The sequence below is a fragment of the Elephas maximus genome, chromosome 22 (genome assembly GCF_024166365.1).
Source record: "Elephas maximus indicus isolate mEleMax1 chromosome 22, mEleMax1 primary haplotype, whole genome shotgun sequence".
Taxonomy (NCBI): Eukaryota; Metazoa; Chordata; class Mammalia; order Proboscidea; family Elephantidae; genus Elephas; species Elephas maximus.
Genome location: NC_064840.1, coordinates 45,485,129 through 45,503,588, shown reverse-complemented (window position 1 = coordinate 45,503,588; position 18,460 = coordinate 45,485,129). Strand labels below are relative to the sequence as shown.

The window sequence follows — 18,460 nt, the reverse complement described above, 5'->3', positions numbered from 1 at the left end:
GACAGGAAGTGCCTGGCCAAGGTCATTTAGCCAGGGAGCGGCAGATCTAGGGTGACCAAAAGTCCTGTATTGCCCCGGTTTGAGGGGTTTCCCGATGCAGAACTTTCAGTTCTAAAACCAGGACAATTTCTGGCAAACCGGGAAAGTTGGAGCTGAGGCTGGAACCCAGGAATCCTTCCTTCTCCCGCTCCCTTTCCCCTAGAGATAGGTGAGGAAAAAAAGCTCAGGGGTAAAATAACGGAGTTCCGCCTATTCACTACGACGGTTCCAATAGTGAAAACAGCTGCTCTAAGAAGACCCTTCCCAGCCAGTCGCCAGCGCAGCGGCGTCCTGGGGTTTTGTGGCAGCCAGGATTCCTGCAGCAGGGCGGGGAGGCGGCGCGGGGCTAGCGGGGTAAGGAGAGCCAGAGCTCGGAGCTCGAGTCTAGGCGTCTGGAGTGGAAAGCGCGGCCTCGGGACCAGGGTTCGAGGCCCTCCACCCGGGCCGAGGGCGCCGAGGGGCGGGCGGCGCTCGGAGCTGGCAGGGCGCGGCGGGGCGGGCCCGGGCGGGCCGAGGGGACCCGGCGGCGGCACAAAGAGGCCTGGCCGCGGCAGTTTTGAAAATACCAAGGAAGTTGATCTGGGCCGGGGCCCAAGAAGTGACGAGTTAGAGAGGGAGGAGAGGGAGGAAGCGCGAGGCGAGGAGGCCGGGCTCAGTCCTGGGATCGCCGGCAGCTAGTGGGAGGCGAGCGCTGTGGAGGGCTCCGGGCGGCGGGATGCGCGCCCTGGGCGGCGGGGTCCCGCGCTAGGCGCCCGGTGGAGGCGCCCCCAGGCGGCTAGACCCGCGGGACCCTCCCTCAGCCCTCGGCCTGCGACCCTGGGCCGCCGAGCATGACTTTGGCTTCGCACCCACCCACGCGGGCAGCGCTTAAGGGGCGGCGACCGGTTGCCCTTTAAGGACCCTCAGGATTCACTCTGGGTCACTCCATCGAGAAAGCCTCAGGCCGAGCAGCCTTCAGCGGGTCCCCCCTGAAGCCCCGGCAGAAGGGACCATGAAAGGTAAGCCCCGGGCTGGCCAGGGTGGGAATTACTAGGGTGAGATCCTCGGCGGCTGCCCCCACCCTCTGCCCAGGAGGCAGAACTGAGAGTAGGAGAAGACTCAGGGAAGAAATTTAGGGGTCATCCCCCGGCCTTTTTAATCATACTGAGAAAGTTAACTTATTGGGAGGAGAGGGCCCCGAAGTCAAGAGCAAAGGAGAGAGGAGAGGGAAGCTGCAGAAAGTCGACACACAACCCCCTTCACAGTGCTGTTCTCAGCGTGCATTTCTCTATGCCTCAAAAACAATTTTAAATCCCAAAGAAGTTTCCGATGCCTTTATCCAGTCAGTGCAGAAAGACATCACCAGCTCAACCTTCTAGCAGTGTAAATCCCCACTCATAGGACTGATCTCAGGGTCTCCAGCAGCCCCCACCTAGCCTTCTCCAAAATTCTGCTCAAGGAACTTCAACCCCTTCTTCCCCAAGAGAAGACTGCTGTGTCAGAGCTCCTCAGCCCAGGCCCTGCACTTCCCAACCTTTGAACCTTGGCTGACCCTCCCTCTGATTTCCTCAGGATGAAACAGCTGGGGAAGGCCTGTGGCCCAGACCTGAGATCTCCCCAGGGTACCTGAGTCATCACCAAAGCAGTCCTTCAGTGGGTTCTCAGGATGGAGACAAGAACCACACTTGGTTCCATGTGGTGTTCCTGGGCCTGGCTTTCTTGAGGCCCAGGCAAGCCTGCCTGGTCTTCAAATTCATTTTGAGTTTAGGGGAGAGGCAGGCTTTGGAGTCATCATATGTGGCAGGGAGAACCTTTGAGCTTTTTGCATGCTATCTTCCATGTGTTTTAAGAGAACTTCCGTAGCATCCCTGATGGATAATTATGCTCCTAGCAGTGAGAAGCTGACCACCTCATTAACTTTTCAAACGTTGGAACTGAAAAGGACCTTCAAAATTATCTGCAGGGCTTTAAAGTATATATACTCTCAGGTGTTGTTGAAGAATATATAGAGGGCAGAAGCGGTGGGACTGAGACCTCTCATCCCTGTTTCAACCAGAGCAACTCTGTTTGTCTCTTTTACATATAAGCTTCTAAAGGTTCATTGCAAATAGGAGTTCCACAGACAAAACTCTGATTGAATCTAGCTTCCATATTGTACAGTTGAGGAAACTGAGGCCTGAACAGCCAGGATGAGCTTCATGGCTGTGCAGCCTGTGCAGTCACGTGTAGCCACATGCTTAGAAGGGCCCCACATTTGTTTGAATGACCTGATGTTGTCTTCTTGAAATTCTTAGTAATTTTTATACTACTGGGCCTCACAAATTATGTAGCCAAACCTTTGGACAGGAGAAGTGACTTGTCCAAGATCCACATAGTGAGACTAGAGCCCAGGGTTCCTGACTTCTAGCCCAGAGCACTTTCTAATACACCCCTGCCTCTGTGTTGCTTCCTCCCCTCTGGCCTCTGGCATGTTTTGTCTGTGCTTTCTGATGGTCTTGCCATCTCTTGAACTGCCTGGGATGAGGCAAGCAAGTTATAGTCAACCCAGGGAGTTCCCTTGGCATACAGAGAGGAGCCTTACCCACCAAGCTCCTGATCTTAGCTACCATATCTATGGAGCAGTATACTCACCAGTTAGCAGGCCCTAGATTAGCAGTCTTTCCAGAAGCTTCAGGAAAGGTCTTAGACCCCATCTCATCACAGGCTTTGGGGTCACACTCCTCTGGACCTTAATGGTGATAGTAAGACATTACATATTCTCAGATTGGTTTTGGCTCTACCAACATTACAAACACTATAAGAGAAAATATTATGAGATAGACAGGCAGGGCCAAAATTCTCTGAAATTAAGGAGCTATACATCTCCCAAGGAGGAAGGAGTCAGTGATATACAGAGACTTACCTTTCTGAAACTCAGTGAAGCAATTCTATTCTTCTATAAGTAGGAGAAGGAGCCCTGGGGGAGCAATGGTTAAGTGCTTGACTGCTAATTGCAAGGTAAAGCAATGAACCTACCAGCGGCTCTGCAGGAGAAAAGACCTGACAATCTTCTTCCATGAAGATTACAGCCTAAGAAACCCTATGGGGCAGCTCCATTCTGCCGTATAAGGTCACTATGAGTCTGAATCAACTCAAAAGCACACACAATATAGTAGGAGTCCCTGGATGGCGCTAATCGTTAAGCACTGGACTACTAACCAAAAGGTTGGCGTTTCAAACTCACCCAGAGGCACCTTGGAAGTAAGGCCTGCTGATCAGCTTCTGAAAGGTCACAGCCTTGAAAACCTTGTGAAACAGTTCTATTCTGCACACATGAGGTCACAATGAGTCAAAATCGAATCAAAGGCGACTAACAACAACAATATGTGAGAGAAAAGAGCTGGTGTAAATGAGTATTCAGGAGGTGGTACCCAAGGACAGCTTGAAACATTCTGTCTAGTTCCAGGATCCTCCTTGCCTGGTGGTTGGGAAGCTTATGGGATTCTTTCTAGAAGCAAGTCCCGCCCCCCCCCCCCCCAGCTCCTTTTTCTTCACTCTGAACCAAAATCCTCACCATCCTGTGGGACAGGATTTTGAGTCCACTGAGGCCTTCAGGGCAACACTCCTGTATTTTTTTTCTGCGGTCCCTGGGAGACCTGCAATGATCTCCTGTTATATCCCTGAGGCTGAGGCTGCAGAGATGCCCAGGGGAGGCAGAGCACTGATTCCCAGGGTAACTCTCCCTAGAGAGCATTCCCTCAGTCCTCCTCGCCAGCCAGGAATTCTGCCACCTCTACCTGAAATGGAAACAGCAGAACAGACAGCAAATATTTGGCATTTGGATCTATAGAGTATGAAGAGTCAGGACTTTTTTCACCCTCATGGAAAAAGTAAAGTGTTTGGCAAAGCTGGGCAGCCTCTTCCAGAGCAGCCCTTCCCTGAGAGGAAGCTGGCTTCACATGTTCCTGGAAAGCCCCCGCCAATCTGCAGATTTACATCTGTTGGCAAAGAGTCAGTTCCCCGCTCAAAGCAAATACTGTGATGTTATGTTTTATGGGGAGAGGGGGCGTTGGTGGAGAAGGTACTTAGAACAAAAAAAACACGCTTGTCAAGGAGCACTGCCCCCCACTGCCCACGGCTGGGGCCACTCTATCAGCCAAGCTTGTTTCCAACCCAAGGCCCCTCCTGCCACCAGCAGCCCTCCCAGGCAGCCATCTCTTGAAGCAAACCTGCACCTGGCTCCAGCTGGTGCCCCTTTCACGAGTGCCCTCTCACACAGCAACTTGGTGAAGGGCCCACCCCAGAGTTTCCTGCTGGATTGTCTGAGCCATTGACAGCCACTCATGGAATTGTTTACACACCTCCCATGAGAGGGGCCTGAACTGGGAACCCTCCTAGCTAATATGAGGCTGCCACCCCCTCAAGAAGCAACCTGGTACTCTGTGAAGATCACTGATTTGAGAGTAGAAGACATGGGCTCTAGGCCCCATGGGAGGCTCTGTTCAAATCATTTTCCCTCTTTAGGTCCCATTGTCCTTCCGGGTGGTCCCCAGGCCCCTTTCCTGCTCTGATGTGCTGTGATTGACCCAGGAGTACCACTTGGAGACAGGATGTGACTTGGTAGAGATGGTTGGAAGCAGGTCTGCTCCATGGGCCACTCCTTTGCCCCTGAGAGATTTCTCCTCAGCTGCCATGAAGAGGGCAAGGCCATACCCTGCTTTTCTCCAAGAGTGGGTGTATTAATCCTGCCCAGCAACATCCCAGTGCAATGCCCATACCACGTGAGCAAAGGGCAAGCAGGGAGGGGAGGGGGCTGTAAAAAAAAAAATAAAGCAATGTTATCCCAGGAAAAATCTACCTTACACAGCTTGGCTGGAAGCAGATTATATCCAGTCATGAGTGGGCCCCATGATCTGCATTGGCAGACTGGGTATCCTTTGAAAGCCTGACCTCTACACCCAAACCTCAGGGCACTGGAAGAAACCTGGGGCTAGAAGAAAAGGAGTTGAGGTGGCAAAGACAGGGACAGGTTACCCAATAAGCAAGGTATGTGTGGGCTTACTTTGCTATGGTAAAAAAAAAAAAAAACAGGTAAAATTGTGCACTACGGATTAGTAAGTAAACAGAAGTAAGCCCATGTGTATCTTGCTTAATATACATATATGTATTTTTGTGTGTATATATATTTTTTCCCAGAACAAGACTGTAAAGTCCACAGGGTTGTATGAGACTAAGAGTTTCACAAGGATGGGAGCCTTGTCTGCTTTTTCACTGTTTCATTCCTGGCATTTAGGAGGTGTTTACTGAATTTGTTCAGTAAGTGAACATAACATATCTGATCCCCCACTGGGCTGAAATCCTTAGAGGCAAGAATCATAGCATTGCATATCCAGAACCTAACACAGGTATTCAATAAAGATCCAGGCTTCTATTTAACAAACATTTATTGAGCAACTGCCAAATACCAGGGCTTGTACAAATTGCTGTGAAAAATATAAAGAAGAGCTCAGACACTGCCTTTCTCTCAAGGCGTTTACTCTTTACTAGGATACTTAAAATATATGCACATACTGCTCAAGAAAGATTGAAAGTGGTGTCATAATAGAGGTCCCAATGAGAGAGTTTGTGGGTAGTATTGATTCTTTTCCTATCTCTCCTTTGCTGCCCTTCCTCTGGGAGAGTTTAGGGGTTTCAGCCACAGACTGCTTGTCTACTGGGCACCTGTTCCTTGAACAGTCTCATCCAGCCTTGTAGTTTTGACACATGGGATTAGGCCGATAATCCCAGATCTACTTCTCTGGGCTCCAGATCCATATTTTTTCCAAGAGTACTCTGAACATTTCTAGTTAGTGGCCTGCAGACACCTCCTTTAACAGATGAGATACCTTCACCTCCCCCTGAACAGAAGCTAAAAAATTGGATATTTTGGGATGTTGTTGCACACTTTTCAGTCAGCAAACATGTATTGAGCATCTGCTTTTTGAGAGAAGGCACACTAGCTCAAAAATAAGCAACGGTGGCTCCTGCCCTCAAGGCAGAAAAACACATGTACACCTAAGAAGAGAACTAAATAGTCAAGATAGATGAAGCAAAGGAGTATATGAGTGGTATCTACAATAGATATAATAGGAATTCCCAGGCGTGAGAGAAAGAGAGCATTTAAAGTAGAGGCAATTCAGAAAGGCTGAAGGGAGGAGTTGGTGGGGGGAGGGGAGATTGGGATTGAGTCAGTCAAGGGACAGTCAGGGGAGGCCAGAAATAGTGTGAGAGAAAGCTGGGCACTAGGACATCGTGTAGGACTCAGAGAGTGGTGGAGAGAGAGATTTGGCTGGAATAGATGGTTTGCCTAGAGATGCAAGGAGCCATGTGATTAGGAAGGTCTTGAATGCCAGGCTAAGAGCGTCCAATTTTGTCCTGTTGACAGTTGAGAGCCCCTGGCAGGATTTGAGCAGGAGAAGGCTGGTTTACCACCTCTCCCTTGAGACTTTCTGTAGTGATTTTAGCCCACATTGGGGAATCTCTACTCTTAGAGAGTGGGAGGAAGAAAATGAGCCTGTGAAGGCGCCAAGAGGATTGACTAGAGACACAGGTGAATTATGACGGCAGTGTCATGGAAACTGAGAAGAAAACATTTCAAAAAAGGAGGAAATGGTCAACAATGTTGAATGTTATACAGCAAGCATAGGATTATTTGATTATTAGAAAGTCAGATTGCATTGGGTAAATTTGAAGCAAAGGTATAGAGAAGGCTGTTGTTAAGTAAGTTTCAGAAAAAAGGAACTAAGGCATTAAAGTGAGAAGCAGGGCTGGATACAGAGAATTTTTCAATGTAGGGATGGCTTGTGCTTAAACTTGAAAGTATAGGAAAAGAAGAGAATGGAAATGGAGGGGGCACAGTGATAAGGAGGGAAAAGTGAGTGGGATTTGCGTTGGAAAGAGCAAAGGCTTCTCTTTCATTGAGACCTAAGGGGAATGAAGAAAGGCCTGGTAAGATTGTATTTAAGAAAACCCTACAGAGCAGTTCTACTCTGTAACACATTGGGTCACCTTGAGTCAGTATCAACTGGATTGCAACTAAGAACAACAACAAGGGAACAGAGAGAAGACTTTTTACATTACTAGTTGCATTTAATCTTTATGATTTTATGAATACATACTCATTGTCAAAGAAAAAATGTAAAAATTCAGAAAAGGAACATACGGTAAACATTCTTTCAGACATCTTTCTGGGTAAATTTGCACCCGGAGTTTTTGGGAAAACTATGGGATAGGGAAGATTATACTGTCCATGTTATTCTGTGGTATGTATTTTAAACTTTCAGCAATAGGGTATAGATATCTTTCCCAGGGAGTAAATATAGATCTACCGTATCCTTTTTAATAGTTGCATAGCATTCTGCAGTATGGCTCTATAATAATTTATTTAATCAATTATGGATGGGCATTTAAGCTCTTTACATTTTTTTCTTCAGGTTTATTATTGCATGCAATGATAATCTTTACAAATATATTTTTATGTAGTTATATAATTATCTCCTTAGAAATTTTCCTAGGAGGGGGATTGCTGAGACAGAGGACATGCTCATTTGAAGTTTTGGAATAAGTACCATACTGCCTTCCAAACTCATGAAAGGGTCTGTTTCCCGAGACCCTCACCCACACTGGGTGTGAGGCATGGGCATCTTCAGGAAGTGTCAAAGCTACAAGACTGGATGAGACTGTTTATAAGCATCATTAGGGGAAGGCAAAGAAGTTTAAACCTAATGGTTTTGATCTTTTCAGTAAAGTGGGTGGTGAGCTCATCTTTGGAGAATGAGGTGGGCTGAGAGGAAGAGAAACTCAAGAATAGCAAGTGAGGATTCAGATGGTAGGACTTTGTAGGGTCAAGACGCAACACTTTCTGACATGCTCCTACAGTGCTGTGCTTCCCTAACCCAGTGCAGAGAAAACAGGGTGAGGAGTGAATGAAAAAATGAGAAAGCTAAAGGCACCAGGGAATTAAAGCTGACCCTGGAGGCTTAGGCCGTTCTTGGAATTCAATGTAGCTGATAGCCTGGGTGAAGTAGGAAGTGTAAAAGTTTAATGCTGTGGGAATTAGGGAAAAAAAGCTGGGGAGATGTACAGAAAAAAGCTTGAAGGGCAGACTGATTCCCACCTGAATATAGACTTGCCACAAAGGAAGCTTGTGGGGAGGAGTTGCGGGCAGGAAGGTTCTAATGAAAACAATTTTGCAACCTTAATTATAGCATTCTCAGACCTTAAACTATAGCTATTCTGTAATTTTAAATATAGCATGGACTCCTGAGAAGACTCTGAAATTTTTATTTTTACTGACCCAATTGGCTGTTTTGAAAACCCACTCTGTTAACTCTACAGAAGATAATCATCAAAATATGTTCCTTGAAATTCCCAAGAAAGACCTTTTATTCAGTTCCTCGAATCTCTCCCCTTTTGCTGACTCTTATGGAAAAATGCAGTCCCAGAAAAGCTAAAGAGTGAATCAGCAACACATTTTTGGTCAACCAAAAGAAAGTCACACCTGGTGACCACAGTTGAGTTAGCAGTTGGTTAACAGCTCCAGGCTCTGGAGAGGTGAACCAAGCTCAACCCCAACACAATCAACAACCACACTTAGCAATGTGCCAAGACATGTACCTTTAATCAAGCTTTCTACGTAGCTCTGTGGGAAATGGAAAACACAGTAGTTCCCCTCTTGTGCTTGTCCTTCTGGTGTTTTAGTTGGATATTATGATCTTAGATACGAAAGGAACAGAGGCCCTTTAAAACCTTCAGTGGTTACCACTACATTATGGGCCTGGGCTTGCAACACTGGCGTTCGAAGGATATTTGTTTTTTTCCAAGGACATTGCCTGTGAATTTGGGCAGCAATCACTAGATAAAGAATAGGGCCTAACTGTGTCTTCACCAGGTAAATTGTAGGGCTGACTTCTTTATTACAGTATTATTGGTGTTGTTAACCACTGTTGAGTCAGCCCCTGACTCATGGCAACCTCATGCACAATGATATCAGACTGTTGTAATCCACAGGGCCTTCACTGGCTGATTTTCAGAAGTAGATCACCAGACCTTTTTTCCTAGTCTGTCTTAGGCTGGAAGCTCTGCTGAAAGGTGTTCAGCATTTTAGCAACACACAACCCTCCTCCGACAGATGGGTGGTAGTGCCACGTGAAGTGCGTTGGCTGGGAATCAAACCTGAAAGGCGAGAATTTTACCACGAAACCACCAATGACCCCCTTATTACAAGGACCAAAGCCCATTAACTCGCTCATCACCCTTGGGGCCTCTGATAAATGAGGAGGCAAAAACTGGATCATAAAGTCTTAGATATTTGCTTTGCCATAATTCCCAGAGCAGCGTGCTACCCCAAGTTTATCCCAAGAGAACCTTTCCTGGAGGTTTGTAGGCCCAGGCATTACAATTTCTTCTCCAGTGTCCTCTCTCAACTCCATCCCTCCTGTTGCAATAGGCTTTATTTTGGAACAAGCAGAATGAAAAATGGAAGAAAAAAAAACAAAAGTAGGCAACAGAGGTAATTCCTGATTTGGGTCCTCCTAGAAACTTAACTTCCCTTCAGACACTCATGTCTATAATATGACACCTTCACCCATTCCAGACACCCAACGTCCCATAACATTTTACACTAAGATGTTCTTCAGTTTTTAGCATATCAAAAGTCCTGCATTACATGGATTTTTGTATTTATGTATGACACAGGGAAGAACCAGGGCCTTATCTTAGAGGGCCATTCAAATGCAGGTAGTATTCTAAAGCAATTAACTGGAACACCAATGGAAAAAGATAAGGTCTTTTTCCCCCATTAACAATAGCTGTTATAGCTTTAGGAAAGGAATATCATATCCTTCATTCTGCTTCTGAGAAAGGGAGGGAAGCAGATCCAAAATTTTGCTGCATTTGTCTCTTCCCTCCTTAGTTCATCCCTTTTCGCTTCAAACATTAGACCTCTGTGCGTTCATTTTAAGTCCTTTGCATCCTCAATACATTAATATTCCCCAACACTCCCTGTTGTGGTTGTTGTTAGCTGTCATCAAGTTGGCCCCCGAATTCCCATGCACAAGAGAACTGGACCATTGTGAGCCATAGGGTTTTCATTGGCTGAGTTTTTGGGGAGTAGATTGCCAGGCTTTCTTCCTAGTCTGTCTTATCTGGAAGTTCCACTGGAAGCTGTTCAGGATCATAGCAACACACAGGCCTCTACTGTCAGACAGGTGGTGGTGGCTGCACATAAGAGGTACTGGCTAGGAATCAAATTCAGGTCTTCTGCATGGAAGGCAAGAATTCTCCGACTAAACCACCACGAGGAATTCTGAGAAAGACTAAACCATATTTTAAATCATGAATTTTACATGCACACACACACACAAACTCATAGCGACCCCATGTACAACAGAACGAAACACTGCTGGGTCATATGCCATCCTCACAATCATTGTTATGCTTGAGCCCTTTGTTGCAGCGACTGTGTCAATCCATCTTGTTGAGGGTCTTTCTCTTTTTCGCTAGCCCTCCTCTTTACCAAGCATGACATCCTTCTCCAGGGACTGGTCCCTCCTGATAACATGCCCAAATTATGTGAGATGAAGTCTCACCATCCTCATTTCTAAGAAGCATTCTGGCTATATTTCTTCCAAGACAAATTTGTTTGCTCTTTTGTCAGGCTTTGGTATATTCAATATTACTCGCCAACACAACAACTCAAAGGTGTCAATTCTCCTTCAGTCTTCCTTATTCATTGCCCAGCTTTCACATGCATTTGAGGCGATAGAAAGCACCATGGTTTGGGTCAGGCACACCTTAGTCCTTAAAGTTACATCTTTGCTCTTCAACACTTTAAAGAGATCTTTTGCAGCAAATTTACCCAATGCAATGCATCGTTCGATTTCCTGACTACTGCTTCCATGGCTGTTGATTGTGGTTTCAAGTAAAATAAGTCCTTGTCAACTTCAATCTTTTCTCCATTTACCATGATGTTGCTTATTGGTCCAGTCGTGAGTATGTGTGTTTTGTTTATGTTGAGGTGTAATCCATACTGAATGAAGTCTTTGATCTTCATCAGTAAGTGCCTCAAGCCTTCTTCACTCTCAGCGAGCAAGGTTGTGTCATCTGCATAATGCATGTTGTTAATGAGTCTTTCTCCAATCCTGATGCCCCTTTCTTCTTCATATAGTCCAGTTTCTCGGATTATTTGCTCAGCATGCAGATTGAATAAGTATGGTGAAAGGATACAACCCTGATGCACACCGTTCCTGATTTTAAATAACACAGTATCCCCTTGTTCTGTTCCAATGACTGCCTCTTGATCTATGTAAAGTTTCCTCCTGAGCACAATTAAGTGTTCTGGAATTCCCTTTCTTCTTAATGTTATCAATATTTGCTATCATCTACACAGCCAAATGCCTTTGCATAGTCAATAAAACACAGGTAAACATCTTTCTGGTATACTCTGCTTTCAGCCAGAATCCATCTGATATCAGCAATGATATTGCTCATTCCATGTCCTCTTCGGATTCTGGCTTGAATTTCTGGCAGTTCCCTGTCAATATGCTGCTGCAACTGTTTTTGAATGATCTTCAGCAAAATTTTCCTTGTGTGTGATATTAATGATATTGTTCCATAATTTCTGCATTCTTTGCAATGTGCATACCTTTCTTTGGAATAGGCATAAATATGGATCTCTTCCAGTCGGTTGGCGAGGTAGCTATCTTCCAAATTTCTTGGTATTGATGAGTGAGCACCTCCAGCACTGCATCCATTTGTTGAAACATCTCAACTGGTATTCGGTTGATTCCTGGAGTCTTGCTTTTTGCCAGTAACTTCAATGCAGCTTGGACTCCTTCCTTTAGTACCATTGGTTCTTAATCATATGCTACCTCCTGAAATGACTGAATGTCAACCAATTAGTTATGGTACAGTGACTCTGTGTATTCCTTCCATCTTCTTTTGATGCCTCTTGAGTAGTTCAGTATTTTGCCCATAGCATCCTTCAGAATTGCAACTTGAGGGTTGAATTTCTTCTTTAGTTCTTTCAGCTTGAGAAATGCCTTCTTCCTTTTTGATTTTCTAACTCCAGGTCTTTGCACACATCATTATAATACTTTGTTTTCTCGAGCTACCCTTCGAAATCTTTAGTTCAGCTCTTTTACTTCATCATTTCCTCCTTATGCTTTAGCTACTCTACATTCAAGAGCAAGTTTCAGTCTCTTCTGCCGTCCATTCTGGTCTTTTCTTTCTCTCCTGTCTTTTTAATGACCTCTTTCTTCATGTATGATGTCCTTCCACAACTTGTCTGGTCTTGGGTCATTAGTGTTTAATGAGTCTAATCTATTCTTTTTTATTTATTTATTTATTTTTAAATAACTTATTAAGCTTCAAGTGAACGTTTACAAATCCAATCAGTCTGTCACATATAAGTTTACATACATCTCACTCCCTACTCCCACTTACTCTCCCCCTCTTGAGTCAGCCCTTTCAGTCTCTCCTTTCTTGACAATTTTGCCTGCTTCCCTCTCTCTCTATCCTCCCATCCCCCCTCCAGACAAGAGTTGCCAACACAATCTCAAGTGTCCACCTGATATAAATAGCTCACTCTTCATCAGCGTCTCTCTCCCACCCGCTGACCAGTCCCTTTCATGTCTGATGAGTTGTCTTCGGGGATGGTTCCTGTCCTGTGTCAACAGAAGGTCTGGGGAGCATGGCCGCCGGGATTCCTCCAGTCTCAGTCAGACCATTAAGTTTGGTCTTTTTATGAGAATTTGGGATCTGCATCCCACTGATCTCCTGCTGCCTCAGGGGTCCTCTGCTGTGCTCCCTGTCAGGGCAGTCATCTATTGTGGCCGGGCACCAACTAGTTCTTCTGGTCTCAGGATGATGTAGGTCTCTGGTTCATGTGGCCCTTTCTGTCTCTTGGGCTTTTAGTTGCCGTGTGGGCTTGGTGTTCTTCATTTTCCTTTGCTCCAGGTGGGTTGAGACCAATTGCTGCATCTTAGATGGCTGCTTGTTAGCATTTAAGACCCCAGACGCCACATTTCAAAGTGGGATGCAGAATGATTTCATAGTAGAATTATTTTGCCAATTGACTTAGAAGTCCCCGCAAACCATGTTCCCCAGACCCCCGCGCTTGCTCCGCTGAGCTTTGAAGCATTCATTTTATCCCGGAAACTTCTTTGCTTTTGGTCCAGTCCAATTGAGCTGACCTTCCATGTATTGAGTGTTGTCTTTCCCTTCACCTAAAGCAGTTCTTATCTACTGATTAATCAATAAAAAACCCTCTCCCACCCTCCCTCCCTCCCCCCGTCGTAACCACAAAAGTATGTGTTCTTCTCAGGTTTACTATTTCTCAAGATCTTATAATAGTGGTCTTATACAATATTTGTCCTTTTGCCTCTGACTCATTTCGCTCAGCATAATGCCTTCCAGGTTCCTCCATGTTATGAAATGTTTCAGAGATCCGTCACTGTTCTTTATCGATGCGTAGTATTCCATTGTGTGAATATACCACAATTTATTTACCCATTCATCCATTGATGGACACCTTGGTTGCTTCCAACTTTTTGCTATTGTAAACAGAGCTGCAATAAACATGGGTGTGCATATATCTGTTTGTATGAAGGCTCTTGTTTCTCTAGGGTATATTCCGAGGAGTGGGATTTCTGGGTTGTATGGTAGTTCTATTTCTAACTGTTTAAGATAACGCCAGATAGATTTCCAAAGTGGTTGTACCATTTTACATTCCCACCAGCAGTGTATGAGAGTTCCAATCTCTCCGCAGCCTCTCCAACATTTATTATTTTGTGTTTTTTGGATTAATGCCAGCCTTGCTGGTGTGAGATGGAATCTCATCGTAGTTTTAATTTGCATTTCTCTAATGGCTAATGATCGAGAGCATTTTCTCATGTATCTGTTGGCTGCCTGAATATCTTCTTTAGAGAAATGTGTGTTCATATCCTTTGCCCACTTCTTGATTGGGTTGTTTGTCTTTTTGTGGTTGAGTTTTGACAGAATCATGTTGATTTTAGAGATCAGGCGCTGGTCGGAGATGTCATAGCTGAAAATTCTTTCCCAATCTGTAGGTGGTCTTTTTACTCTTTTGGTGAAGTCTTTAGATGAGCATAGGTGTTTGATTTTTAGGAGCTCCCAGTTATCGGGTTTCTCTTCATCATTTTTGGTAATGTTTTGTATTCTGTTTATACCTTGTATTAGGGCTCCTAGGGTTGTCCCAATTTTTTCTTCCATGATCTTTATCGTTTTAGTCTTTATGTTTAGGTCTTTGATCCACTTGGAGTTAGTTTTTGTGCATGGTGTGAGGTATGGGTCCTGTTTCATTCTTTTGCAAATGGATATCCAGTTATGCCAGCACCATTTGTTAAAAAGGCTATCTTTTCCCCAGTTAATTGACACTGGTCCTTTGTCAAATATCAGCTGCTCATACGTGGATGGATCTATGTCTGGGTTCTCAATTCTGTTCCATTGGTCTATGTGTCTGTTGTACCAATACCAGGCTGTTTTGACTACTGTGGCTGTATAGTAGGTTCTGAAGTCAGGTAGGGTGAGGCCTCCCACTTTCTTCTTCTTTTTCAGTAGTGCTTTGCTTATCCGGGGCTTCTTTCCCTTCCATATGAAATTGGTGATTTGTTTCTCTATCCCCTTAAAATATGACATTGGAATTTGGATCGGAAGTGCGTTAAATGTATAGATGGCTTTTGGTAGAATAGACATTTTTATTATGTTAAGTCTTCCTATCCATGAGCAAGGTATGTTTTTCCACTTAAGTATGTCCTTTTGAATTTCTTGTAGTAGAGCTTTGTAGTTTTCTTTGTATAGGTCTTTTACATCCTTGGTAAGATTTATTCCTAAGTATCTTATCTTCTTGGGGGCTACTGTGAATGGTATTGATTTGGTTATTTCCTCTTCGGTGTTCTTTTTGTTGATGTAGAGGAATCCAAGTGATTTTTGTATGTTTATTTTATAACCTGAGACTCTGCCAAACTCTTCTATTAGTTTCAGTAGTTTTCTGGAGGATTCCTTAGGGTTTTCTGTGTATATAATCCTGTCATCTGCAAATAGTGATAACTTTACTTCTTCCTTGCCAATCCGGATACCTTTTATTTCTTTGTCTAGCCTAATTGCCCTGGCTAAGACTTCCAACACGATGTTGAATAAGAGCGGTGATAAAGGGCATCCTTGTCTGGTTCCCGTTCTCAAGGGAAATGCTTTCAGGTTCTCTCCATTTAGAGTGATATTGGCTGTTGGCTTTGCATAGATGCCCTTTATTATGTTGAGGAATTTTCCTTCAATTCCTATTTTGGTAAGAGTTTTTATCATGAATGGGTGTTGGACTTTGTCAAATGCCTTTTCTGCATCAATTGATAAGATCATGTGGTTTTTGTCTTTTGTTTTATTTATGTGATGGATTACATTAATGGTTTTTCTGATATTAAACCAGCCTTGCATACCTGGTATAAATCCCACTTGATCAGGGTGAATTATTTTTTTGATGTGTTGTTGGATTCTATTGGCTAGAATTTTGTTGAGGATTTTTGCATCAATGTTCATGAGGGATATAGGTCTATAATTTTCTTTTTTTGTAATGTCTTTACCTGGTTTTGGTATCAGGGAGATGGTGGCTTCATAGAATGAGTTGGGTAGTATTCCCTCATTTTCTATGCTTTGGAATACCTTTAGTAGTAGTGGTGTTAACTCTTCTCTGAAAGTTTGGTAGAACTCTGCAGTGAAGCCGTCCGGGCCAGGGCTTTTTTTTGTTGGGAGTTTTTTGATTACCGTTTCAATCTCTTTTTTTGTTATGGGTCTATTTAGTTGTTCTACTTCTGAATGTGTTAGTTTAGGTAGGTAGTGTTTTTCCAGGAATTCATCCATTTCTTCTAGGTTTTCAAATTTGTTAGAGTACAATTTTTCATAATAATCTGAAATGATTCTTTTAATTTCATTTGGTTCTGTTGTGATGTAGTCCTTCTCATTTCTTATTCGGGTTATTTGTTTCCTTTCCTGTATTTCTTTAGTCAGTCTAGCCAATGGTTTATCAATTTTGTTAATTTTTTCAAAGAACCAGCTTTTGGCTTTGTTAATTCTTTCGATTGTTTTTCTGTTCTCTAATTCATTTAGTTCAGCTCTAATTTTTATTATTTGTTTTCTTCTGGTGCCTGATGGATTCTTTTGTTGCTCACTTTCTATTTGTTCAAGTTGTAGGGATAGTTCTCTGACTTTGGCTCTTTCTTCTTTTTGTATGTGTGCATTTATTGATATAAATTGGCCTCTGAGCACTGCTTTTGCTGTGTCCCAGAGGTTTTGATAGGAAGTATTTTCATTCTCGTTGCTTTCTATGAATTTCCTTATTCCCTCCTTGATGTCTTCTATAACCCAGTCTTTTTTCAGGAGGGTATTGTTCATTTTCCAAGTATTTGATTTCTTTTCCCTAGTTTTTCTGTTATTGATCTCTAGTTTTATTGCCTTGTGGTCTGAGAAGATGCTTTGTAATATTTCGATGTTTTGGACTCTGCAAAGGTTTGTTTTATGACCTAATATGTGGTCTATTCTAGAGAATGTTCCATGTGCGCTAGAAAAAAAAGTATATTTTGCAGCAGTTGGGTGGAGAGTTCTGTATAAGTCAATGAGGTCAAGTTGGTTGATTGTTGTAATTAGATCTTCCGTGTCTCTGTTGAGCTTCTTACTGGATGTCCTGTCCTTCTCCGAAAGTGGTGTGTTGAAGTCTCCTACTATAATTGTGGAGGTATCTATCTCGCTTTTCAATTCTGTTAAAATTTGATTTATGTATCTTGCAGCCCTGTCATTGGGTGCGTAAATATTTAATATGGTTATGTCTTCCTGATCAATTGTCCCTTTTATCATTATATAGTGTCCTTCTTTATCCTTTGTGGTGGATTTAAGTCTAAAGTCTATTTTGTCAGAAATTAATATTGCTACTCCTCTTCTCTTTTGCTTATTGTTTGCTTGATATACTTTTTTCCATCCTTTGAGTTTTAGTTTGTTTGTGTCTCTAAGTCTAAGGTGTGTCTCTTGTAGGCAGCATACAGATGGATCGTGTTTCTTTATCCAGTCTGTGACTCTCTGTCTCTTTATTGGTGCATTTAGTCCATTTACATTCAGGGTAATTATAGATAAATAAGTTTTTAGTGCTGTCATTTTGATGCCTTTTTATGGGTGTTGTTGACAATTTCGTTTTTCCACATACTTTTTTGTGCTGAGGCGTTTTTCTTAGTAAATTGTGAGATCCTCATTTTCATAGTGCTTGACTTTATGTTAGTTGAGTCGTTATGTTTTTCTTGGTTTTTATCTTGAGTTATAGAGTTGTTATACCTTTTTGTGGTTACCTTATTATTTACCCCTATTTTTCTAAGTAAAAACCTAACTTGTATTGTTCTATATCGCCTTGTATCACTCTCCATATGGCAGTTCAATGCCTCCTGTATTTAGTCCCTCTTATTGATTATTGTGATCTGTTACCTATTGACTTCCATGATTCCCTGTTATGTGTATTTTTTTTTTTAATTAATCTTAATTTGTTTGTTTTTGTGATTTCCCTATTTGAGTTGATATCAGGACGATCTGTTTTGTGACCTTGTGTTGTGCTGATATCTGATATTATTGGTTCTCTGACCAAACAATATCCTTTAGTATTTCTTGTAGCTTTGGTTTGGTTTTTGCAAATTCTCTAAACTTGTGTTTGTCTGTAAATATCTTAATTTCGCCTTCATATTTCAGAGAGAGTTTTGCTGGATATATGATCCTTGGCTGGCAGTTTTTCTCCTTCAGTGTTCTGTATATGTCGTCCCATTCCCTTCTTGCCTGCATGGTTTCTGCTGAGTAGTCAGAACATATTCTTATTGATTCTCCCTTGAAGGAAACCTTTCTTTTCTCCCTGGCTGCTTTTAAAATTTTCTGTTTATCTTTGGTTTTGGTGAGTTTGATGATAATATGTCTTGGTGTTTTTCTTTTTGGATCAATTTTAAATGGGGTTCGATGCGCATCTTGGATAGCTATCCTTTCCTCTTTCATGATGTCAGGGAAGTTTTGTGTCAGGAGTTCTTCAACTATTTTCTCTGTGTTTTCTGTCCCCCCTCCCTGTTCTGGGACTCCAATCACCCGCAGGTTATCCTTCTTGATAGAGTCCCACATAATTCTTAGGGTTTCTTCATTTTTTTAAATTCTTTTATCTGATTTTTTTTCAGCTATGTTGGTGTTGATTCCCTGGTCCTCCAGATGTCTCAGTCTGCATTCTAATTGCTCGAGTCTGCTCCTCTGACTTCCTAGATTTCTACATGTTGTCTCTCTATGGATTCTTGCAACTTATTAATTTTTCCAGTATGTTCTTGAATAATCTTTTTGAGTTCTTCAACAGTTTTATCAGTGTGTTCCTTGGCTTTTTCTGCAGTTATCCTAATTTCATTTG

At 43.1% G+C, this 18,460-nt stretch overlaps 1 protein-coding gene across 2 annotated transcripts in view; it reads left to right on the top strand.

Annotated features, from left to right (window-relative positions):
- The first annotated feature begins 596 nt into the window (after nucleotides 1-596).
- The window catches only part of SCARA3 (scavenger receptor class A member 3), a 68,086-nt gene continuing 50,222 nt past the window's right edge, over nucleotides 597-18,460 (top strand). For both annotated transcript variants that reach the window (XM_049865692.1, XM_049865691.1), the window contains exon 1: nucleotides 597-1,037. In XM_049865692.1, coding sequence (XP_049721649.1) covers nucleotides 1,031-1,037 — 7 coding nt within the window. In that variant the 5' untranslated portion in view covers nucleotides 597-1,030. The remainder of the gene's footprint in view (nucleotides 1,038-18,460) is intronic.